Source organism: Chaetodon auriga, chromosome 20 (assembly GCF_051107435.1).
Source record: "Chaetodon auriga isolate fChaAug3 chromosome 20, fChaAug3.hap1, whole genome shotgun sequence".
NCBI lineage: Eukaryota > Metazoa > Chordata > Actinopteri > Chaetodontiformes > Chaetodontidae > Chaetodon > Chaetodon auriga.
Window position 1 is genome coordinate 6504143 of NC_135093.1, and position 19407 is coordinate 6523549.

General features: G+C 44.0%; 1 protein-coding gene across 1 annotated transcript; it reads right to left on the reverse strand.

Annotated features, from left to right (window-relative positions):
* Nucleotides 1-13499: 13499 nt before the first annotated feature.
* Nucleotides 13500-15243, reverse strand: foxi1 (forkhead box i1). Its single transcript, XM_076760497.1, has 2 exons — nucleotides 14612-15243; nucleotides 13500-14384 (listed from the first exon to the last, which is right to left on the reverse strand). Exons 1-2 carry the CDS (start codon nucleotides 15207-15209, stop codon nucleotides 13846-13848), a joined length of 1137 nt encoding a protein of 378 aa, XP_076616612.1. The 5' UTR covers nucleotides 15210-15243; the 3' UTR covers nucleotides 13500-13845.
* Between the last annotated feature and the right edge of the window lie 4164 nt (nucleotides 15244-19407).

Below are 19407 nucleotides of genomic sequence, written 5' to 3' on the forward strand. Positions count from 1 at the left end.
GTGCTAATTATCATTTAAAGGCCAATATTAGCTTATAGCAGATAAGCATATGTAAGTGTCAGCATGACAGTGTTTGTCCACATTGTCAGTTGACAGTGTTTATGTTATGTGTTTAGATAAAAAAAAAAATCCTATCCCATAATATATCAATATCAATATCTACCTCAAATATCTAATATCTGTCAGGCTGTAATACATAGACACAGTATATACAAGCATACATACATAAAGCAAAATATACACACAAAAAAAGCACAGACATCAACAAAATAAATAAATAAAAAGAGATTTTCAGTTGGGATGTTGATAAAAAAAAAAAACTGCATACATTATTAGACCGGCACTAAAAAAAGGTACAGAGTGTTAACGGTGGAGATAACGTTCCCAGAGCTGTCTTCACCCTCTGTGTCAGCTCATCACCTCCTGGTTGGGTGTCAATGAAAGGAGGAAGAGGACAGAGAGGTGAGGCGGGAAGGAGGGAGAAGGGGAGCGGCTGGCAGGAGATGGATTGGTGGGGGGGGGCAGTCGGTGAAGGGATCACCTTGCCAAATCCGCTGTGAAGGCCTCAGATCGGTGCACTTAGCGTCGTGGCCGGAGCCAACACGTAGCGGGGTGTAGGTCTCCCTGAGGCGACACTCAGGCCTCCTTGCCATTGTCATCTGTCCGTCTCTCAGCCTCTCCATCCAGCAATGTGCCTGGAGGAAACTTACTTCCTCCCTCCGCATTCTTCCTCCCTCCATTACCCCCAGGAGGAGCAGGGGAAGTTGTGTCGAAGAGGACTCCCAGGCAGGGTCAGGGGAGTATCGATGTCTGAGCCTAAATGCTGGGACCTTGCCACTAATTAGATCGTCCGTAACGGGCTATAAGACATAAAGACGCGAAAACATCTCGCATATATGCTTTGAATTAAATCCAGAGAAGGGGTGTGCATGGTTTGACCTGGTGGATCTGTGACCGTGATAAGTGATAAGATGCTCACACACCTCACTGAGTGGAATGGCAAATATGTCATCATCGTGAGACGGGGTCTAGCCAGGCCGTTTCAATGAGTGCACCCATGTCAGGGTGATGTATGGACGCAGTAACACAACCTCTGAGAAGGCATAGGGGGGGAAATGCTGCGCTGCCAACCAGCCTCTCAGATCCTGAGCAGGAGAATAGGGGCTGCACGTAAACATTTGAGACATGTCACTCATTCCTCCTCTGGTGATTTATAACCAGCCTGGACACTCCGCCTGCCAGCAGCCGTGTGCGAAACTCTGACTCAAAGCTCCGCCAGAGGTCAACATTTATTTTAGCTTCTATGTGAATTTATAGTTCAGGGAGATGAAGATAGACGTCAGATAGTTCAACCCAAAGGTCAGCCACTCTGCTTCTAACACTATGGATTACACCGTCAGAGGTTTGTCTGACAAAACCCTGCCCTTTGGCTGCTTATACATTTTGTGAAGCTCACAGAAAGCCTGGGCCAAAGTCTCTTAATGGAACTGGCTTGGGAGCTCATTTGTGAGGAACAGCAAGAAAAACACTAAGTCTTGGAGGAATTTCTTCCCCTGGGGATCCCTAAGTGATGTCCATCTCCCCTCAATCATTCAGAGGGCTGAAACTGGAGAACATGACTGACACTTTGAGTTCTCTCTCTCAGGATCTTTTTTAGCAATCTATTTATCTGAATCCTGCGGTAAAGAGCTGGATTCACAGATTGCAGATCGTTTTGGTTTTACTGGCCCTGGTTTTGATATATCTGCTGCAGAGACCTCTGCCAGTACAGTGGGAATGAATTCAATTTTCCTTTATGGTTCTCAAAGCATTGAAAAATGACATTTGATAAATTTAACAGCGACATCTACTTCCAGAAAAAAAAAAAAAAAAAAAAGTATGCATGATGCAGTGGATAATCCATAAAACCTGCTGTCTTCTGTTTTTGTCAGGATTATTTCTTTGGTTGAAAGTAGTTCCAATGAAAACTGTCTGTGGATAATCTTAAACCATACGCTGCTTTCAGATGTTTTTATAATGAAATTCCATTTGCCTCCATTGTACCGGGCAGAAATCTCAGGCATATATCACAAAATGTGGGCAAATCAAATCAAAAGAGATGAGAAAATTATTTTTTATACACTGAAATGTATGTGATTATAATTAAAAAACACTATTTATTTCATTCTTTATTTTAAATGACCAGCTTTCGTTGATCAACAGAAAGAAAGGGACTGTGTACAGCCACAGTTAGCTTGAACGGCTAAACAGTACAGTTCAGACTCACTAATAAATAATCCCACAGCTTCACACAGGGTAGTTCACTCTGATTTATACTAAAGTATTAAGAAAAATAAAGACAACTCTGGTAGCCTAATGTTGACATGTTTAATTTTTAACGAGCTCAGCTTCACTTGGTCAGTAATAAAACTTTAATTCCAGAAAAGTTAAAACATAAATAAACAGAATGTGAACATTTCCTAATGCTTTTTGAGATATACTCCATTGAAAACAGCACACAGACAATATATTCATATATCATCAGCTTCATTGATTTTTGGGAAAGTTGTGGAACATTCCAAAAACACCTGTTTGGAACATTCCACAGGTAAACTGGCTGAATGGTAACAGGTGATAGTATAATGATTGGGTATGAAAGAGGGATCCTGGAAAGGCTCAGTTGTTCACAAGCGAGGATGGAGCGACGTTTGTGAACACATGATTGGATAAAGGATATTTCTACATGTGGAAACGAACACTTTTTGTAAAGCTAAATTGAGAAGAAGGGAAAAAAAATCAGACTGGACTATTTCACAGTAGCTCTACTCCAGCATTAAACACTCTGTGTAGTATTTGTGCTAAAGTAATCAGTGCCACAACCTGCCCAGCAGAGGCCCTCGTTCCCTCTCCTCCCTCCCGTCCCGAAACCAAAACCCTGTGTCACCACACACCGAAGCCACATCGAGACAGAGGATCCTGAGACACAATAAAACCGGAGATGTATGGGAACCATCGAGGTAGAAATGTCTGCCGTGATTTATCCCAGCGCGCCTTTCCCAGTTTAGACTCAGACATGCCTACATGTGAAGACCTAAATGTGAGATGCAGGTGAGGGGATTTAAAATGACCCCGACAGAAACTATGAAATATGGGAGCATAAATGTACATTCTGTCAAATGGGTAAAATATCATAGGGGTAACACATACTCCTCCATACGGCGAACCCCTGCCAGCTCCTGGAACGGTGCCCAAACCCGAATTCTGGGACTTCTCTCTCACTGCATTCTGGCAAAGTTGCTAATTTTACACCCCTAAATAACTGTGCGGTTCATTGCCTTGAGCAGTAAAACTATTCAGTAGGTGATTCCAAACATTATTCCTTGTGCTTTTCAAACGCTTTCTAATCCTTTAAGTGTGACACAAACACTTAACAAAGGAATGCTTCTTCGCTGTGCTTAAGCACGGCCCGCTGAGAGGAGAGTTCTACTTGCCATAAGATGTCAAAATAATCAGCTCAGAGTGTTCAGGAGCTGGCACGGCCTCAAAGGGCTGGCCATTATGTATGACAAAGCCAGAGTCTGCAACCAGGACACGGTGAAAAACAACACCGTGTCTGTGGGTGCAGCGGACCTACAGTGACTAAACTAACCCCCAGTGATGTACAGTAGCTTTAAATGTTAGCAGACTCCAACCTGCTGTTGGTAATCTTCAACAAGAAATTAGGTTTTTTTTTTTTCAAATTGTCCTCAATCAATTATCATGACATACTTTGACTTTACTTCATAAAGAAATGTCAGCTGTAAGAGGACCTAAAAGGAAAGCCGGGCCAACATATGACTCATGCTATTCTGCTCTTCATCTACGCTGACTGCACTGCTGCAGCATGTGAGTTAATACAGTTACTCCATTTTTGATCATTAGAGTCATTTTTCAAGCCAAACTGCCAAATGTGACCTGGTTCCAGCGTCTAAATTTTGAGGATTTGCTGCTTCTTGTTTTGTTATTTGATAGTAAAGTGAATATCAGTGTTGGTTAAGTTGTGATTTTCACGCTTTTCTGACATTTTATAGACCAAACAATTAATCAGTGAAAAGAGAAATTAATGGTTAGAGCTTCCCTAACTATGATTACGATTTTGGGGGATTACTTTTTAAAATTTCATAAGATTTTTCATTTGATTATTAACTCCTTATCTTTTTTTTTTGCATCCAACTTTATGCACTGTTGTATAAAGAAATGAAGGCAGTATTGTCACTGCTTCCTTATTTGACATCTATGTGAGTTACATGCCAAAACACCGTAATTCCAGATGTTGGCAATGACAGCGGTGCCTCTGTGCCTGCCATAATGATTGTCACCTATTGTACAAAATGGAAGTGAACAAAATCAAAACCGATAACAAGGGAAGAGAAGAAGACACACGGTTTGTTTATAATCCTTGAGACCGCTGAGATTAGTAAAAATATCAGGACTTCCCTAATATTTCTACACATTTATTGCAGTACAGCAAAGGTGACATCAGCCAGGAAGGCGATTACCATCTCAAACTCTTGATCCATCCCACATGTGGATCTCCAGCGCTGTTGACTGTAAATAATGGTCCGACCTGACCTGCAGGTGCTTCTCCCTCCAACAGTCGCTGAGGAAAAGTGAGACAACATGAAAGACAATTTTCATTCTGTACTCCAGGGTATATCTGAGAGAGATCTGAGCTCAATGTGAATAATCAGCTAATGCACTAAGCCAGTGCCAACACTTCCTCTCTTCCACTTACGTCAGGCATTATTTCCTCATTCATATCAGCTTAATAACTGGCCTTTCGCTTTGGAATCAGTGAGTGGATTGTTGGAAAATCTTGGGTTATATGATATGGACTTTGGCAGAGTGGTCTAATGAAGGATGCATTGTCTGTGAAAGCTGTTTTTTTTTTTTTGTTTTTTCTGTCTTGCAAAAATGCTGACAGCTCCCCTCGGCTCTGGCATGAGCTTGGCTTTTAATCAGAAACAACACCTCACACCTGATTGTTCACACCAGAGCCAGAGCAGCTTCGTGCTGTTACAACGACGCCATTATCTCAGAAAAACACCCACTTCTACCATGAAACACTGCAGCGTCGCCTTATTTCTTGTCTGCAGATATGCTCTCCGTAACTAAGAATAAAAGCACTCTTGCAGATCTTCCATGCAACTGCGGTTAAAAACACATCTGATTATCTTATCCGTGAGTATTCATCCGAGGATGACTTTGCTCGTCTCCGAGGTCCGTCCATGCGCTGGAGCAGGTGGCTCTTTTCATTAAACCTAAACGTCTGATGATTGTGCTCTTCATTAAAGGCTGCCCAGTAATATGGGCCTGAGATGATTGCCCCTGTGGTGGTTAAATATAGTGGTTGGACAAGGCCTCTGCCGCCGCGTAATGAGAAAAGTCAATAGAGCCGGGGCTATTACGCTGTCAGCGGTCGTACCATTACACACCATTAAAAACAGCACAACTCTGTGATTCATCCTCATTATATTTATTGGATAGATGGGAAGATCTAATTGTAACTGTAGCCCAAACGCAGCATAGTTCAACGTGTCAGCATTTTGTAGCCACTCTGCAGGCGCTCTCCTCTATGGGATGATGAGTCCACGAGGGACTGATCGACTCTATGAGGTTTTTGGAGTATTTTAACTTTCTCATAAGTAAAAGCGTTGATGTGGGGTGATGCAATGATCAGCATTTCTCCCGTTCATTCGGTGAGAGATGAGTGCTGAACTGTAATCTCTGCCATTAGTGCGTGACCCACACAAGCTCCCAGTGTTGACATGTACGCAGAGGGCAGTGTGCCTGGCTTATTTAACAGAATGGAAATTAACCACTTGTCACTCCCAGTTCATCAAATTCTTTCTACAGTGCTTCGGGTGCACGTTTGGCACCGGTGAACGCTAACCGACGGCTTCTGAGCACAGGTACGAGACCAAGAGGGGTCCGGCCACACATGCCCAGACACTGGAGGAGTCCTGGGATAGAAACCAAACAAAGCGTCTTCTGTCTGCTCATTTGTGAACGTCATTAATGTCTAATCGTATTCAAATGGCTCTTGAGGGGGCGTCTGAGCGGCCCAGCAGTATGCAGATGAGGGTCAGGGGGGCTTGCCCTCCAGGACTTGTCCAAAGGTGGCTCTCCCCTCCTGGTCTGAATCCCCTGTGGGCCTGTGGACATGTCGCGGCCCATCACCCTGCAGACAGGCAGGTCCCTGACTGGGGTTGTCCGCTAGACTGGCAGACTAGCTTGATAGCTACTGTTCAGCCCCCCCCCCCCCACACACACACACCCATTGTGATTTAACTGCTGGTCACAAGCCCCATCAGCATAATGATAAAAGATAGTGACACCTCCCTTTGAATTCTATCAGGTAGCCTGAAAGCTGAGTGTAATGAAAGGGATAATTACACAATTTATACAGGGAGGGGCAGTGACAGCTGCACAAAGCTATCTGACCAAGTCCTGACCCACCTAATTAAGACGGTGTCCCATCAATCTTGATGTCCGTGTCAGCGCGTTGGTTTAAAGTAAATAGAAAAGTGTGTCTCCCAACGGTTCTTTTAACGGCCCATTTAGGCTCTCGGAGTGGATGAATGTAGAAAGATTTAAAGGAGAGGCTTTTTTTTCCCAGAAATCTTGAGGAAACGTGATTGTGGCTCCGCAGACCTTTATTTCGAAGCTGTTCACCGCTTGCTTGCTGTAGTGATAAAGGTTTAAAAAGCTGCCGCATGCTGAGAACAGTGGGGGTTAGAAAAACAAGGCTCTTTAAATCACAGCCTTGTTTGCAACACAAGACGGCCGAGAGGGCCACCGTGAGATATCATGAAAACCGCCAAACTCTGTAGTGGTTTTCATATATTTTACTAAACTAACACCAGATAAACTATGATCTCCTCATGCAGGAGCTAAAATTAGCAGGCCACATCATTACTAAGATGGATAGTGTGATGCCAAATGCTTTGGAGAACATGTGCTGTCCTCTGTCATCAGTGTTCTTGTCTATTCTGCGTCTCCTTTAACTGAATGTAAGTCAACACAGGGTCATGAGAGTGACCCAGTGATTCACACAGTAATAAGCACAGCATCTCTATTTCACAGGCTAAACACAGTGCTTCCCTCTCGCTGGTTTAATTATGCCTTTGTGTGCCGCAGATTATCCGAGGCTTGTAAAAACCTATTTTCCCTCATGGTGAATAAAAAAGGCCTCTTTGTCAAGTGGGGGCATGCCAACACACTTCTGATGATGATGTCGGCCTCTCGGCTGTCAGCGTCGGTGTTGAGTGGATGCACAGGCACATATGAAAACATGCATGGCCGCACGTGTGCGTGTGCATCCTGGATTATGTCATAGCGCTGGAATGCCATCGCATGACAAAGGGGGAGCGGACTGCGTTAAATGAGTTAGAGCGACACAGCACTTGCTTGTTTTTATCACGGATAACATCACGATGGCAGACTGAGCGCAACTCAGTGTTAACAGAGGAGCTTTTGCAGCAGCACTGAGCCTGGAAGCCTGTTTTCCCAGACAGGGTGCACGTCTTGTGTTTATGGTTGACACACAAGCTGTTTGGGGTTGATAGACTCCAAAACCAGAGTCAACACACAGCACTTGCTGTGCGCTGATGTTTGTTTGAACACTTGTCTGGCAAATAAGCCTCTCCTTTCTGTTTCCTGGGCAAGCCGCGCTGATTTTCATGTGCGTGGTATCTCCATACTCCTAAAATAGTACCTGTGCTCCACAAGGAGGTGACTGCACTGAATCCAACACAGCTTTTAAAGGCAGTATTAAAATGGCGAAACAATGCTGAGCCTGTATTTTCATACAGTGTAGAAATTTCAGCACGTTAATTATTCTGCGGAATAAAAGAATGAAAGCCGTGAATGGTAATAATATTAATAGCTGATTGTGGTATAATTACATGCTTTAAGGGGGTGATCAGCTTATCATGGTATTACATCTTCTTGATTAAAGCGCTTTAAAAGAGCTGCCTTTCTTTCCCTCCTCTTTAAGATGATAGCAGCTGCCTCAGAAGTGAGCCAGGGCCTTGAAGTGGAGGCCGGGATTAGTGACGAACACAAAAGGAGCATTTGGAGGGGGCATGCCTGTCCCTTTTGAAAGGCCATCATTTACAGCCTTCAGCCACAGATCATCTGCGGCTTACATGGGGAAAACTTGGTTAAATGTTGATCAGGCCCATTATTTGACTCTCTGTGAGGGGTGCGTTTGATGGTTTAGGCCACGGAGGGCTCCAGAGGTCTCCGAGGCTTCAGTCTGTCTCCCCTCTCCTGTCTCTCTATTGGTATGCATCCCTCATAATAGAGGCAGGAGGTAGGGGGTCTCATTAGGGGCCGGGGGAGTGTTGTTTTGGGGGGAGCAGTCAATGAATTCCTCGGGGCAGATGCACCAGCATCAGACAGGACTGAAGCTGAATAATGCATCGTGGGAGCCGGTCATAAAAAGCACATAATGTCTTTGCTTCTGCGGCGTCTGCGCGGGGAAACACGGCTCCATATCTGTTTCACAATGACGTGCATCAAGATGCGTCCCAGAGTTAAAAAAGCGCTCCAGGTGGGCTGCGTCTTTTGACAACATTCACACTGAGAGATAGCTTCCTTTAGAACCACTGACAATGACTGACAAGTGGTTCAGAGGTAGCTATTTTGAGGATCCCTCGAGTACGGAATGATCTCCTCACTTCCGTCTTGCCACCAAAAGTCCAGGCTGCAGCGGGTAAAATGGATTCCCTCTGGGAAGCTACTTCCTCTGTCATCTGTCACCACTTCCTGTCTGTGAAGAGCAGGTAATGACAGCGCGCAGGTGTTGCTAGCCGGGTGGTATCGCTGCAAGGCGTCTGCAGCACAAAACATGCTATTGTCCCCTGAAATGGTATTTGGTTCAGATGTTTTCATTTAAAAATGTTGGATTTTTTTGATGTGATTTGATTTGATTAGATTTTTTTACAGTATGTCTCCAGCTTATTCACACACTGCAGCAATCACCGCGGTGGGTTTTAGTGTGCGCCGACAGGTCAAATGAACCATTATCATGTGCAAGACTTAAAGTGGTCCCTGAACCGAGCTAAAATGATTACATATTGGCCGTTACTCAGATATTTGTTCTGCTGCACTGCACGTAGAAATTGATGTTCCATGAACCCTGGATATTGTTCTCATAAGGTCACGGTTTGGAATTTCATGTAGGTGATGAATGGCTGCAGATTTATTGTGGAGCTTGCGAGTCTTTCACTGTATTGAGATTTCTAAAGTGAGTGTATTTTCTTTACATACTGTGGTTGATTTGGGATTTTTTTTATCACACAAAGTTGGCTTCAAGTGAGTCACAATGACCCAGAACTTGTTTGAAACATCAGTCTGGTGGATGAGAACTTTCTTTTCTGGTGTGTAAAAACCACCGCCATGGTTTGTTATGACAAAGGTCACGGATAACGGATGATCTGCCTACAGTTCCCTAATGTGAGAACAAAGACTTTGTCAAAATATATTCCAGCAATAGAGTGAGCGGGGGATAAGTTACATTGTTTTGGGGATAGGTTTTCCAGGCAGAGCGACGTGAAGACAGGCCCTGGCTGTGGATTTACTGGGACTCGTTCTAGTCCGTTAATCCTTGTATCTCTTTCAGACTCTTTCAGCAGGTTCCTCTGCTGGCAAGCCTCACAGGCTCTGAAGTGGCTGCCCTTCCTGTGCTCACCAATAATTCTAGGTCCTGGTATCCAAATCACTGCTAGAACGGAGAGAAGCACTCGAGGTTGACATGATAAAAGAAAATTACATGTGCAACAGAACCAGCTGATTGCATGGTGGGGAGGCTGTTTTAACTGTGAGAGATTCTCGCGTTTTCAGGCATTTTAGCATTCAGCTTTGAGTATTTAAGCCGCATAACAGACGTGTAAAATCTCTTTATCTGAATCAGATCTAAAGCAGAAATTTAAAACAAAAAGCAAAGCTAAGCAGAGTGTGACAAGTGTAGTCAGAAGTGTCTCCACATTTTTCACATGCGCTCAACAGCCGAGCGCTTTGCGCTCTGATGCCTCTTGTTCTGTATAAAATAATCCATATGGCCGCTCATCCGGAGCGGGGATTCCATGCCGTTAACGGCCCATACGTTAGGCTTTTTATGGGCCTCGGTAGGGGTATGATGAAACCGAATCAGGTCATGCCAATTGATAGACATTCTCCTCAGCTATCGTTTGCACACACATTTCTTTTAAAGTGCAGCGAGGAGAGGTGCCCCTCCCTGCCCCCCCTCACAGGCGTACAGTGGCTTCCCCAGAAGCTGTCATCATATTGTTCTCTTAAATATTTAACTTCCTCAAGAGATTGAGCTGTAATATAAGAAATTATCCCCATAATTCCCACTGACTGCTACAAACAGATGTGAAATTTCAGGGTAGACCCAGACTGTAATCAGCCCCCCTATGGCCAAGCTATCATGTTCTTCACTGGGGTCAGACGTGCAGTCTCCCTTTTCATATAACCCCTCAGATTTGTCTGTAAGCTGGTGTTATATGGGCTGTGGAGAATTATTAGGCTCTGGACACATCTTTTTATTTGAAATCCTGAATGCTTTACAAACCAACAAACTGTCTCCCAAAGCACATCTTAAAGTTAATCTGCATCCTCAGAAATAAGTCTGCAGCACATGGCATGGCAAAAACCTGCAGATTTAGAAGCAGGTTTCAGAGTGAAGGAGGGTGGCACGTCTTGTTATAGTTGCTTATTTATCAGTTGAGGACATCTCGCTTAACAGCTAATGGGGGTTAAGTTTCTCACTTTGCTGAGTGCAACTTTATCCAGCAGTGATTCATCACTGCAGCTCATGTCATTCACTGACTAACATGGACGAGCCCCCGGGTCCTGAGCTGCAGACGACTCTTCCTCACGTCTTTCTGGCTGTGATATCTAAACTGTCACATCCTAAACTGAAAAAACATCTTAAACTAAACAGAGCAATGGTGCTGTCAGTCTATGCACTCTCTCTGGAGCGGTGAGATTTGCTCTTTCTCTGCAAAACTCACTGCAGGTGAAGCAGCTGATGCACTTTTCAGGAAATACCCATCCCTGCTCTCAGTTGGCACCGGATGACTTGCTGGAGTATCTAGTCCCGTAAAGAGAAAGAGGATTAAAATAATCCAGTTCTGAAACACCAGCTCCTTCAATTATGAGCCAACCTCGCCTTGGAGGGATGACCCTTTGAGGCTGAAACCCATCATTATGGGTTTAGCCCACTAGGCATGTGTGGGGACTGGCGGCCACCCTTATGCTGAGGTATTCTGCTGGGCCTGGGCCTTCAGCCCTGGAGCCAGGGGCCCTCAAGCAGGTGGAGCAGAGACATGGTGGCCTGACTGATATTCATGTGAGCCGAGTAAATGTGCCCTTCAGGCACAGGGCACTGGAGCGTTACATTTCTGAGAACTGAGAGGGCGGAATCGAACTTGGAAAGCAAGTGGAGATACTCTGTTGTTTGCTTTGCATGCAAGCTTTGGGTTGCGCCTTGATATCAGTGGTGGATGAAGTACTCAGATCTTTTACTGGAGTAAATAACCACTGCTTAGAAATGCTTTGTGCAAAGAAGTTCTGCATGCAAAATGCTCTTAAATGAAAGTATGTGAGCGTTACCGACAAGATATATTTAAAGTATCAAAAGCAAAAAGAACTCAGAATGGCCCATTTCAGAATAATACAGTATATATTAATGATTAATGTATTACGGATATTGCAACAGCATCAACTTGACTTAGAAACTGCAGGGTAGCCTAATCTGTAATAACACAGTATGATGTGTTACTCCATTTTATTTATGTTAGTAATCTGAATCTACAAAGTAACTAGTGACTAAAGCTGTCAAATTGTGGGCTGAAAAGGACAATATTTGCTTCCAAAATGTGACAGAGTAGAAATATTAAGTAAAATAAAATGGAAATACTCAAGTAAAGTACCTCAGAATTGTACTTAAGCACAGTACTTGAGTAAATGTACTGAGTTACATTCCAAAGCCGCCTGATTTAAGAGACTTTTTAGGGTAAAACTGAAACATAGTGTTCTGAAAAGTGAAAAACTAGTGACTGAGGGAACAAGAAATGACAGTAATAAGCACTAAAAGGCCTCTTATTGTGAAAGGCTTTACACTCCATTCACTGGACGTGATGAGGATTTCATCAGAAAACTAGTTACTGTGAGAACCTGCTCCTGTATGACAAAAATCCTCTTTGTCTGATCCGTGGCCCTGCTCCACAGATAATAGAGCAAAATGTGGCCTGAGGGAGATAATTTGTTCCCAGATCTTCAGATCGCAATATTTTCATTTGAGCCCAGGAGGGGATCTCTTGAATTGCCAGCTTCCTTTGTGTTCCAACAAGGGGCACGAAAGTCTTGTCAATTAATTTTTCTTTTATTCCAGACCACAGAGCGCCTGAGTGATTTCAATTATCAACCAATTAAGAGGTGTTTCCTTTTATTGACAGGCTTTGATTCCGTGCGTATCCATATTGTTTGAAAATAAGACAGGACAGGGGTGTTAAATCACTTGAACATTGTTTTCTCCCCAGTAGCAGCCTTTCTGTTCCGTCCCTTGGGTCACACAAGCGCAACAAAAGAACCTTACATGCCGTTGAACCCTCTTCCACAGTGGTGCCCGACAAAAAAAGGAGAAGAAGAAAAAAAAAAGAAGCAAGAAACAAAACAAACAAATCCCATTAAGGGGATTCACACAGACACACACGAAACAGCCGGCGTTTTGCGTGACAAGACTTTGGGAATAGATGGAGACAGGTGCTAATATTCCGCAAACAGGTCAACATCAAACAGGCGCAGTCTGCGTCAAATCCAGCCCAGACAAAAAGCTGAACTTCTGAACCTCGTGGACGTAAGTTAAAGGTCTGATTGCTTGATGAAATGGGGCGATTGGAAGTGACAAGCGGAAAATGTCTCTGTCTTGCACACTTTACCGCTTATGGCCACTTGACTTCAGATTTCCTGACAGGCGCCGAGGCATTTATACTGGTTTATTTAGCTCTTTCCTGCAAGACCAACACTTTGAGGACTCAATGTGAATACTTGCAATGCCTGTTTTGGCCTGTGTGAAACAGAAATGTTTGAAATCCACCGAAGAAGGGTGCTTTATCTGAAACACGCACAGGATGAGCTACAAGGATGTTAAAATTACTGCACAACAGAATAAAGCAGACAAAAGAAATGCACCACGCAGTGAGAATATTAGAAGAATATTAAAGTGATTTTCAGCGGGAAAGAGCCAAATAGGAGCCAAATAAAGTGTGTTTTATGAAGTGTAATATCTCAAAGCGGCCTTGGCTTTTTCCACCCAGCACTCATAAAGCAGGAAAATGACACATAAAGCCTCAATCATGGAGTTAAAATAAATGACTTTTATTCAAACATCGACGAGTTTAAATAAAACACAATCCCAGTCTAAAATACATGTTTCGTATTTTCTTATGAAAATAATCTCTGTACATAATGTCTTCTTCTTGCTACAACAATAAAAAAAAATAAGTAAAGTACGCGTCCATCAGTCAGTTCATTGATACATTTCCGTGGGCTCACTGGTGAATTAATTTACGACAAATGATCATGTGTTGCGCTAGTGTGGACGTGAATTTTCCTTTCTAATGCACCGAACTATATTTTCCCAGTTAGAGAGGGTTATTGTGACAAAAATACCAGTTCAGTTCCAGTGCTACTTTTACCATGAGGCCCACTAAAGCAGACATGCGTAATAAGTAGTCATTTTAAGAGATGTGAAGGTTAATGGAGGATAAATTAGTCTTTCATGACGCAGCCCAGCAGACGCAGATAGACGGTCTACACCTCTGTTCCTTCCCGGCTGTATATGAGGTTATTAACACTGAAATGGTTGGAGAGGCTCTGTACTGATGTGTAATAGTTCATTCTGTTGTTGTCAGAGTTCAGAGGAGAGATTAAAGTGGGCGAGTAGGAGCCCAGTCCTGACATGCCCTCTCTGGTCTGAGACAGTCCCCCGAGATGCCCGGAGCCGTAGTCCCGCTCCCCGCCCCGGGAGCCGTCGCTGCCGCCGCCGCTGGACGCCAGCAGCGAGTTGACGCTGGACACGAAGCTGCTGAAACACGGACTGTGCTCCGCGGAGGGAGACGGGGACGATTTGGGCTCCGTGGAGGCCGGGGATCCGTGCAAGCTGGGCGGGGAGGAGCTGAGGAGGCTGGCCGTGTCGGAGAGCTTGTGCGGGCCGTCCTCTGACTTGACGGGGAGAGCTGCGCCGCTGTCAGCTCCGTTTATGTCGGCTCTCCTTTTCCTCTTCCGCCTGAAGTTCCCGTTATCGAACATCTTCTCACAGTTGGGGTCCAGCGTCCAGTAGTTTCCTTTACCTGGATGAGGGATAAAAACAATAAAAGTCAAACTTTGGGCTCAGATTTTCCCTGCGCACTGCTGAACCGACAATAAACCGGGATTGTTCCAGTTGTTCTGAGAGCGGTGTCATCAATTTTCATCAAGAGTTTTATCAAGAAAAAAACAGCATCAATACTGCACACGTGATTCAAGCCACAGATTTAATAAAAAATATTTAATTTTGTCAAAAACATCCGAGACTCACCGGGGTCATCCTCGTCTCGAGCCACTTTTTTGAAGCAGTCGTTCAGTGACAAGTTGTGGCGGATTGAATTCTGCCATCCAGCTTTACTCTTCTTGTAGAAAGGGAAGTTGTCAGCTACGTACTGATAGATCTGACTCAGAGTCAGCTTTTTGTCTTGGGCGTTCTGGATGGCCATCGCGATCAGTGCTGAGTAGGAGTAAGGTGGTCTGACCATCTTGAAGAGTTCCTGCTGGCTGGATATGGACAACCATCCCAGATCTGCTCCACCGAAACCGGTGGGAGGCGGTAAGAACTGCCTCTGGTTCGACCCATATCCGGACTGAATATAGGACGTGCCGTTGTTCCCGGGAAGATAAGGAGAGGAGTTGATGCTGGGTCCGTTCAGCCACAGGTACGGGTTCGTGGACGGTGAGGTGTACTCTCCGAGGCCATAGCTGGAGGGGTGCGTCGGCGGCCTCTGGGGGTGATGGTGGTGGAGGTTCTGCTGGTACACCCCGTAGTTGTCGCAGTACACGGCCATGTCTAGGAGCTCCTGAGCGCTGTGGTGCTGAAGAGGGCTGGTCTGCTGGTTAGAGGGTTGGTGTCCAAAAGCGTTCATAATCCGCCCTAACCAGATTCCCAAACTAATTTCGTCTGTGCGTCTCTCCCTCAGGACTGAACTCATCCTCAGAGGGAGGAGTATTTATGCGCAGCGCCCGCAGCCTCCACAGGTAGCCCATTGAAGAAAACTTTTGGGCTGGTCACACCCCTGTTTTCAGTCCTGCTACAGCCCTGTTGTATTGAGCCAATCTCCCTATCAATGAGCACCGATACTCCCTTTAAGCGCCTTTAAGGCACGTTAGTGACTTCTAACGATTGCTCGTGCGTAATTACGCACTGGGGCTTGTATTGGCCATGACAAACTTTTTATATTTACAGTTTATGTTTAACAAAACTCGCAAAGACAAAGTGAAGTACAGAGTGGAGTCATGGCACTATGTGATGTAGGCATTATGATAAAATATTAAAGGTCAGCAGAATAATTATTTCTCCTAAACTTTTCCGTTTTCCAAATATTGCGGGTCCTTTTTGCCTGATATTTCATCTTTGTTGTTATGATACAGTGATTCAAGGACTAATTCAGGTTACAGCGGCGCACTCATGCATGAAAAGCAAATATTTGATTTTCTTTTACAAACTTCAAGTGTCACAAACAGATCATCATCAGTCACAAATAAATGCACGTCTAAAAATACATGTATCAGCACCGTCGATGAACGATAAATAAGGGCCACAACAGCTCGATAAAAATAGAATTAATTCTAACTCAAGTGTTTTTGCGCACTTAATGTCACCATGCAGAACTCGCTGAACTTTGCGCAGGTTTAGTGTCAAACTTAAACAACGGAGACCCGCATGTCTTTGGAAGAAGCCACCCTCCACTGAAAGAAACTCGTTTGCAATAAACACTTCACAAGTGCCGCAAGTTTAGTGTCAACAAGTGACTCGTGGAAAAAAAATACAGGCAGGAGGCCTCCAAAGAAAACACCTTTACTATACCTGCCCTGTAATAAAACCCCCTCTAATGTGTAATCATGTCATTCTATTACATTAACCTCTGTGAATTTAACAACAAACACAAACGAACAAAATAACAGCGTTCAACAGGTTTTCTCCCACTTTAACATTTGAGATACATGAAAGGGGTTTAATAACTCAGATCACTGAAATCAGAAGTAGAACTTTTATTGTATAGTAATGCGAGAAGATTAGAATAAGATGAGGAATTAATGAGGGTGACTTTAACTATAACAAGTTTCTCCAGGTCAATATGTCACACAGTGTAAGAATATGGAGCTCCTATTAAAGGGATTTTGCACAAAAAATAAGAATCTGCTCCAACAAACTTCACACTAATTTTATGAATTTGTTCAGGTGGACGCTGCCAACCCCTGGTGGTTTCTAAAGCTGACCTCTGGCAGGCAAATAGTCCGAGTTTCGATTGAGAGGAAAGTGGGAATTAAAGACGATAAAGCCCACCGATCCTTCAGTCGCTCTGGAAGATTTGTTTAAGCTTATTTCTAATTTAACACAACCACTACAGACTAATAATCCACACAGATTTGATTTTTTTTTCTGCGTCTGGAAACAGGCCAGAAGCTCTGTCTGTGGCGCGTTTAGGACTCCAATGAAAATGAAGCCGAACAAGTCAGTTTTGGATTTGGATGCATTCAGGTCTGCTGTCATCCCTGCGAACAGTGCGCTCTGCAGGCTGCTGCCGGACCCCGCACTAATCGGCCGAACATTCCTCCTCTCCATGACCTTGATGTAATTGTTTGGCTCCGAGGTGTTGTCCCGACCACAGGCTGTACAGCAGCAGCGAGCAGTGGACTCCACGGGGGGGAGGTGGCATTTAACCCCCAGATGAAAACAACACAACCTGTTAGGTGTCTAACACCGAGTGCAGCTAATTACTGCTGACTGCTGACTGGACATCTGAATCTGGAACAGTTCAAGCAAAGACTGCACTGCTCCTCCTCAGCCGAACACTAAATATTCACAATCTTAAAGGAGGTTTTGTGAAGCTGCAGCTATCAGGATCCTTTATGCCCTCTAAAGCTTTTTTTTTTCTGGAGGCAGATAATAATGTAGCTTGTGTTGTAAGGAATTTCAGATTTTTTTTATTAGACAGCACTGATTCCGAAAAAGTTGGGATGCTGCATAAAATAAACAGAATGCAGTCTTTGCAAACAAACTGTGGCCTCTGAGCTCATGCAGTAACATCCTTCATACAATCATGTGTTCACAAAGTGGTGAACCTCGCTCCATCCTCACCTGTGAACGACTGAGCCTTTCCAGGATGCCCCTTTCATACCCAATCATGATAATATCACCTGTTACCAATCAACCTGATTACCTGTGGAATGTTCCAAACAGGTGTTTCTGGAGCATTTCACAACTTTCCCAGTCTTTAGCTGCTCCCGTACCAACTTTTTTTTGTTGCTGGCATCAAATTCAGAATAAGCATATTTACAAAAATTAATAAAGTTAATGAGGCAAAACATTAAATATATTGTCTGTGTGCTGTTTTCATTTCAGCATGTGTCAATAAGGATGAGCAAATGATCGTGTTCTGTTTTATTTATGTTTCACACAGCAGCCCAACCTTCAGGGCTGTCTTCTCACCCATTAGTTCTTTTGCACTGTGGTTTATTAAAAATAGGCAGACATCAGAAATCAGGTGTCGGCAATTTTTGTGCTGAAGCAGCCATCAATCACCGTTTTCTATCTTTTTTCCCTCTCAGATTAAGTTCAGAGATGTCAAACTTGGCCTCGACATGGCAACCTCAAGCCCCCGTGTCATTGTAAAGCAATAACTCAAACATGCTGACTGTGTGTGTGGGAGGGGAGGGGTGGGACGGGTTGTCTATTGTTGCTCTGCCATGTCTGTCTTCATCCCCTGTTTCCTCAAGCTTTTTGAGGTCACGGGAGCTTTTCTTTGGGAGATCAGGTCAATCACGGTGGGGTCACGGATGCAGGGCAGAGCTGCCGCAGGCCCCTTCGGGCTGAGCCGGCGGTGCTGCAGGTGATGGGAGAATCACCCATTCTGCTCCATTCAGTACTTACTCAGCACACTTTACTCCTGGGACTACAGCTAAATACTTACAGGAATCAACAAAGGCCCTCTGGGTTAATAAGGCTTGTTTTCTACCTTGGCTTTAACCATGTGGCTGCATGAATTAGACATCTGCTAACTGTTTATTGCTTTGAAGTAATTACCAGACCATTAGATGCACTTAAGGCCAATAAAATCATGAGAGGCCCAGATAAAGTCATTAATTCTGACTGTGTAAACAAAATGATCCCTTTGTGCAGCCAGAGGCTTGTCCTTCTCAGAGTCTCCCCCCAGTGGAGGAACAAAGCCAAAACAGACAAAACAGCTTGAGTGCTAATTAATGCTCAGCCTGGGTGCAGAGTGACGCGTGAGACTAAAAGCTGCTCTTGCTGAATACTTTGCAGAAAGTTGATTCCTCCACAGCCCTGACTGTGCAGGAGATTTAAAGACACTTGAAGTGTTGTGATGTGAAACTTGGCAGGCAGAGGAACTGTCTGGCCTCGGAGCATCCTTCATCACTACACTCACTGGTCTTTATTCTTCAAGATGGCAGACACATCCGCTGTAAGAAACATTTATAATGGATCGCTAGCTGAGCTTTGCACTTTTTTTTTTCAACTCGTTTCAGGAGTTTAAGGGGATGAATAATGGGTATTTTTAAGAGCAAGCTCTCACTTTTCTTATCAAATGCTTCCAATTTCACATTGTGTTGTTTTGTGACAACCTATGTGGATGTTGATAAAATGATGTACAGCATTTTAAACACACATTTGGCTGCGGCACAATGCAAGATCTCTGCAGAGATGTCATTTTGAAAGGCCAGCGATATATTTCTAAATAAGCAACAGAGCGATAAAAAAAAAAGCTAGATTTTAAGTTAAAGATGGCTTCATGCATGTTTCAAATATGTAGAAATATTCTGTTCAGAATAATAATTTGTGTCCATTATTGTTTACTCATTCCCCCTCTTTGAAAATCCAGCATCTAGGAATATGAAAGCATTCAAATTTACTGATTTTAGCTTTTACCACTGCAGTTTAGCTGTGAAATGTCTGAGGCTATGATGGATTGTTTGTACCTGTTGGTTTTGGCTTGTGGGTATTTGAGGCGGGAACCTGAAGGCAAGGTCTGAACCTCTGGGTGCAGGAGGTGGCTGTTGTCAGACAGGAAGGATTCTGCTTTCTTTAACAACTGATTTATA

Excerpts from the sequence above, each read along its gene's own strand:
- foxi1 (XM_076760497.1), bottom strand. The coding sequence starts at position 15,209 with ATGAACGCTTTTGGACACCAACCCTCTAACCAGCAGACCAGCCCTCTT. Across the intron at positions 14,385-14,611 it reads TCGAGACGAGGATGACCCCG|GTAAAGGAAACTACTGGACG; the intron begins GTGAGTCTCGGA and ends TCCCTCATCCAG.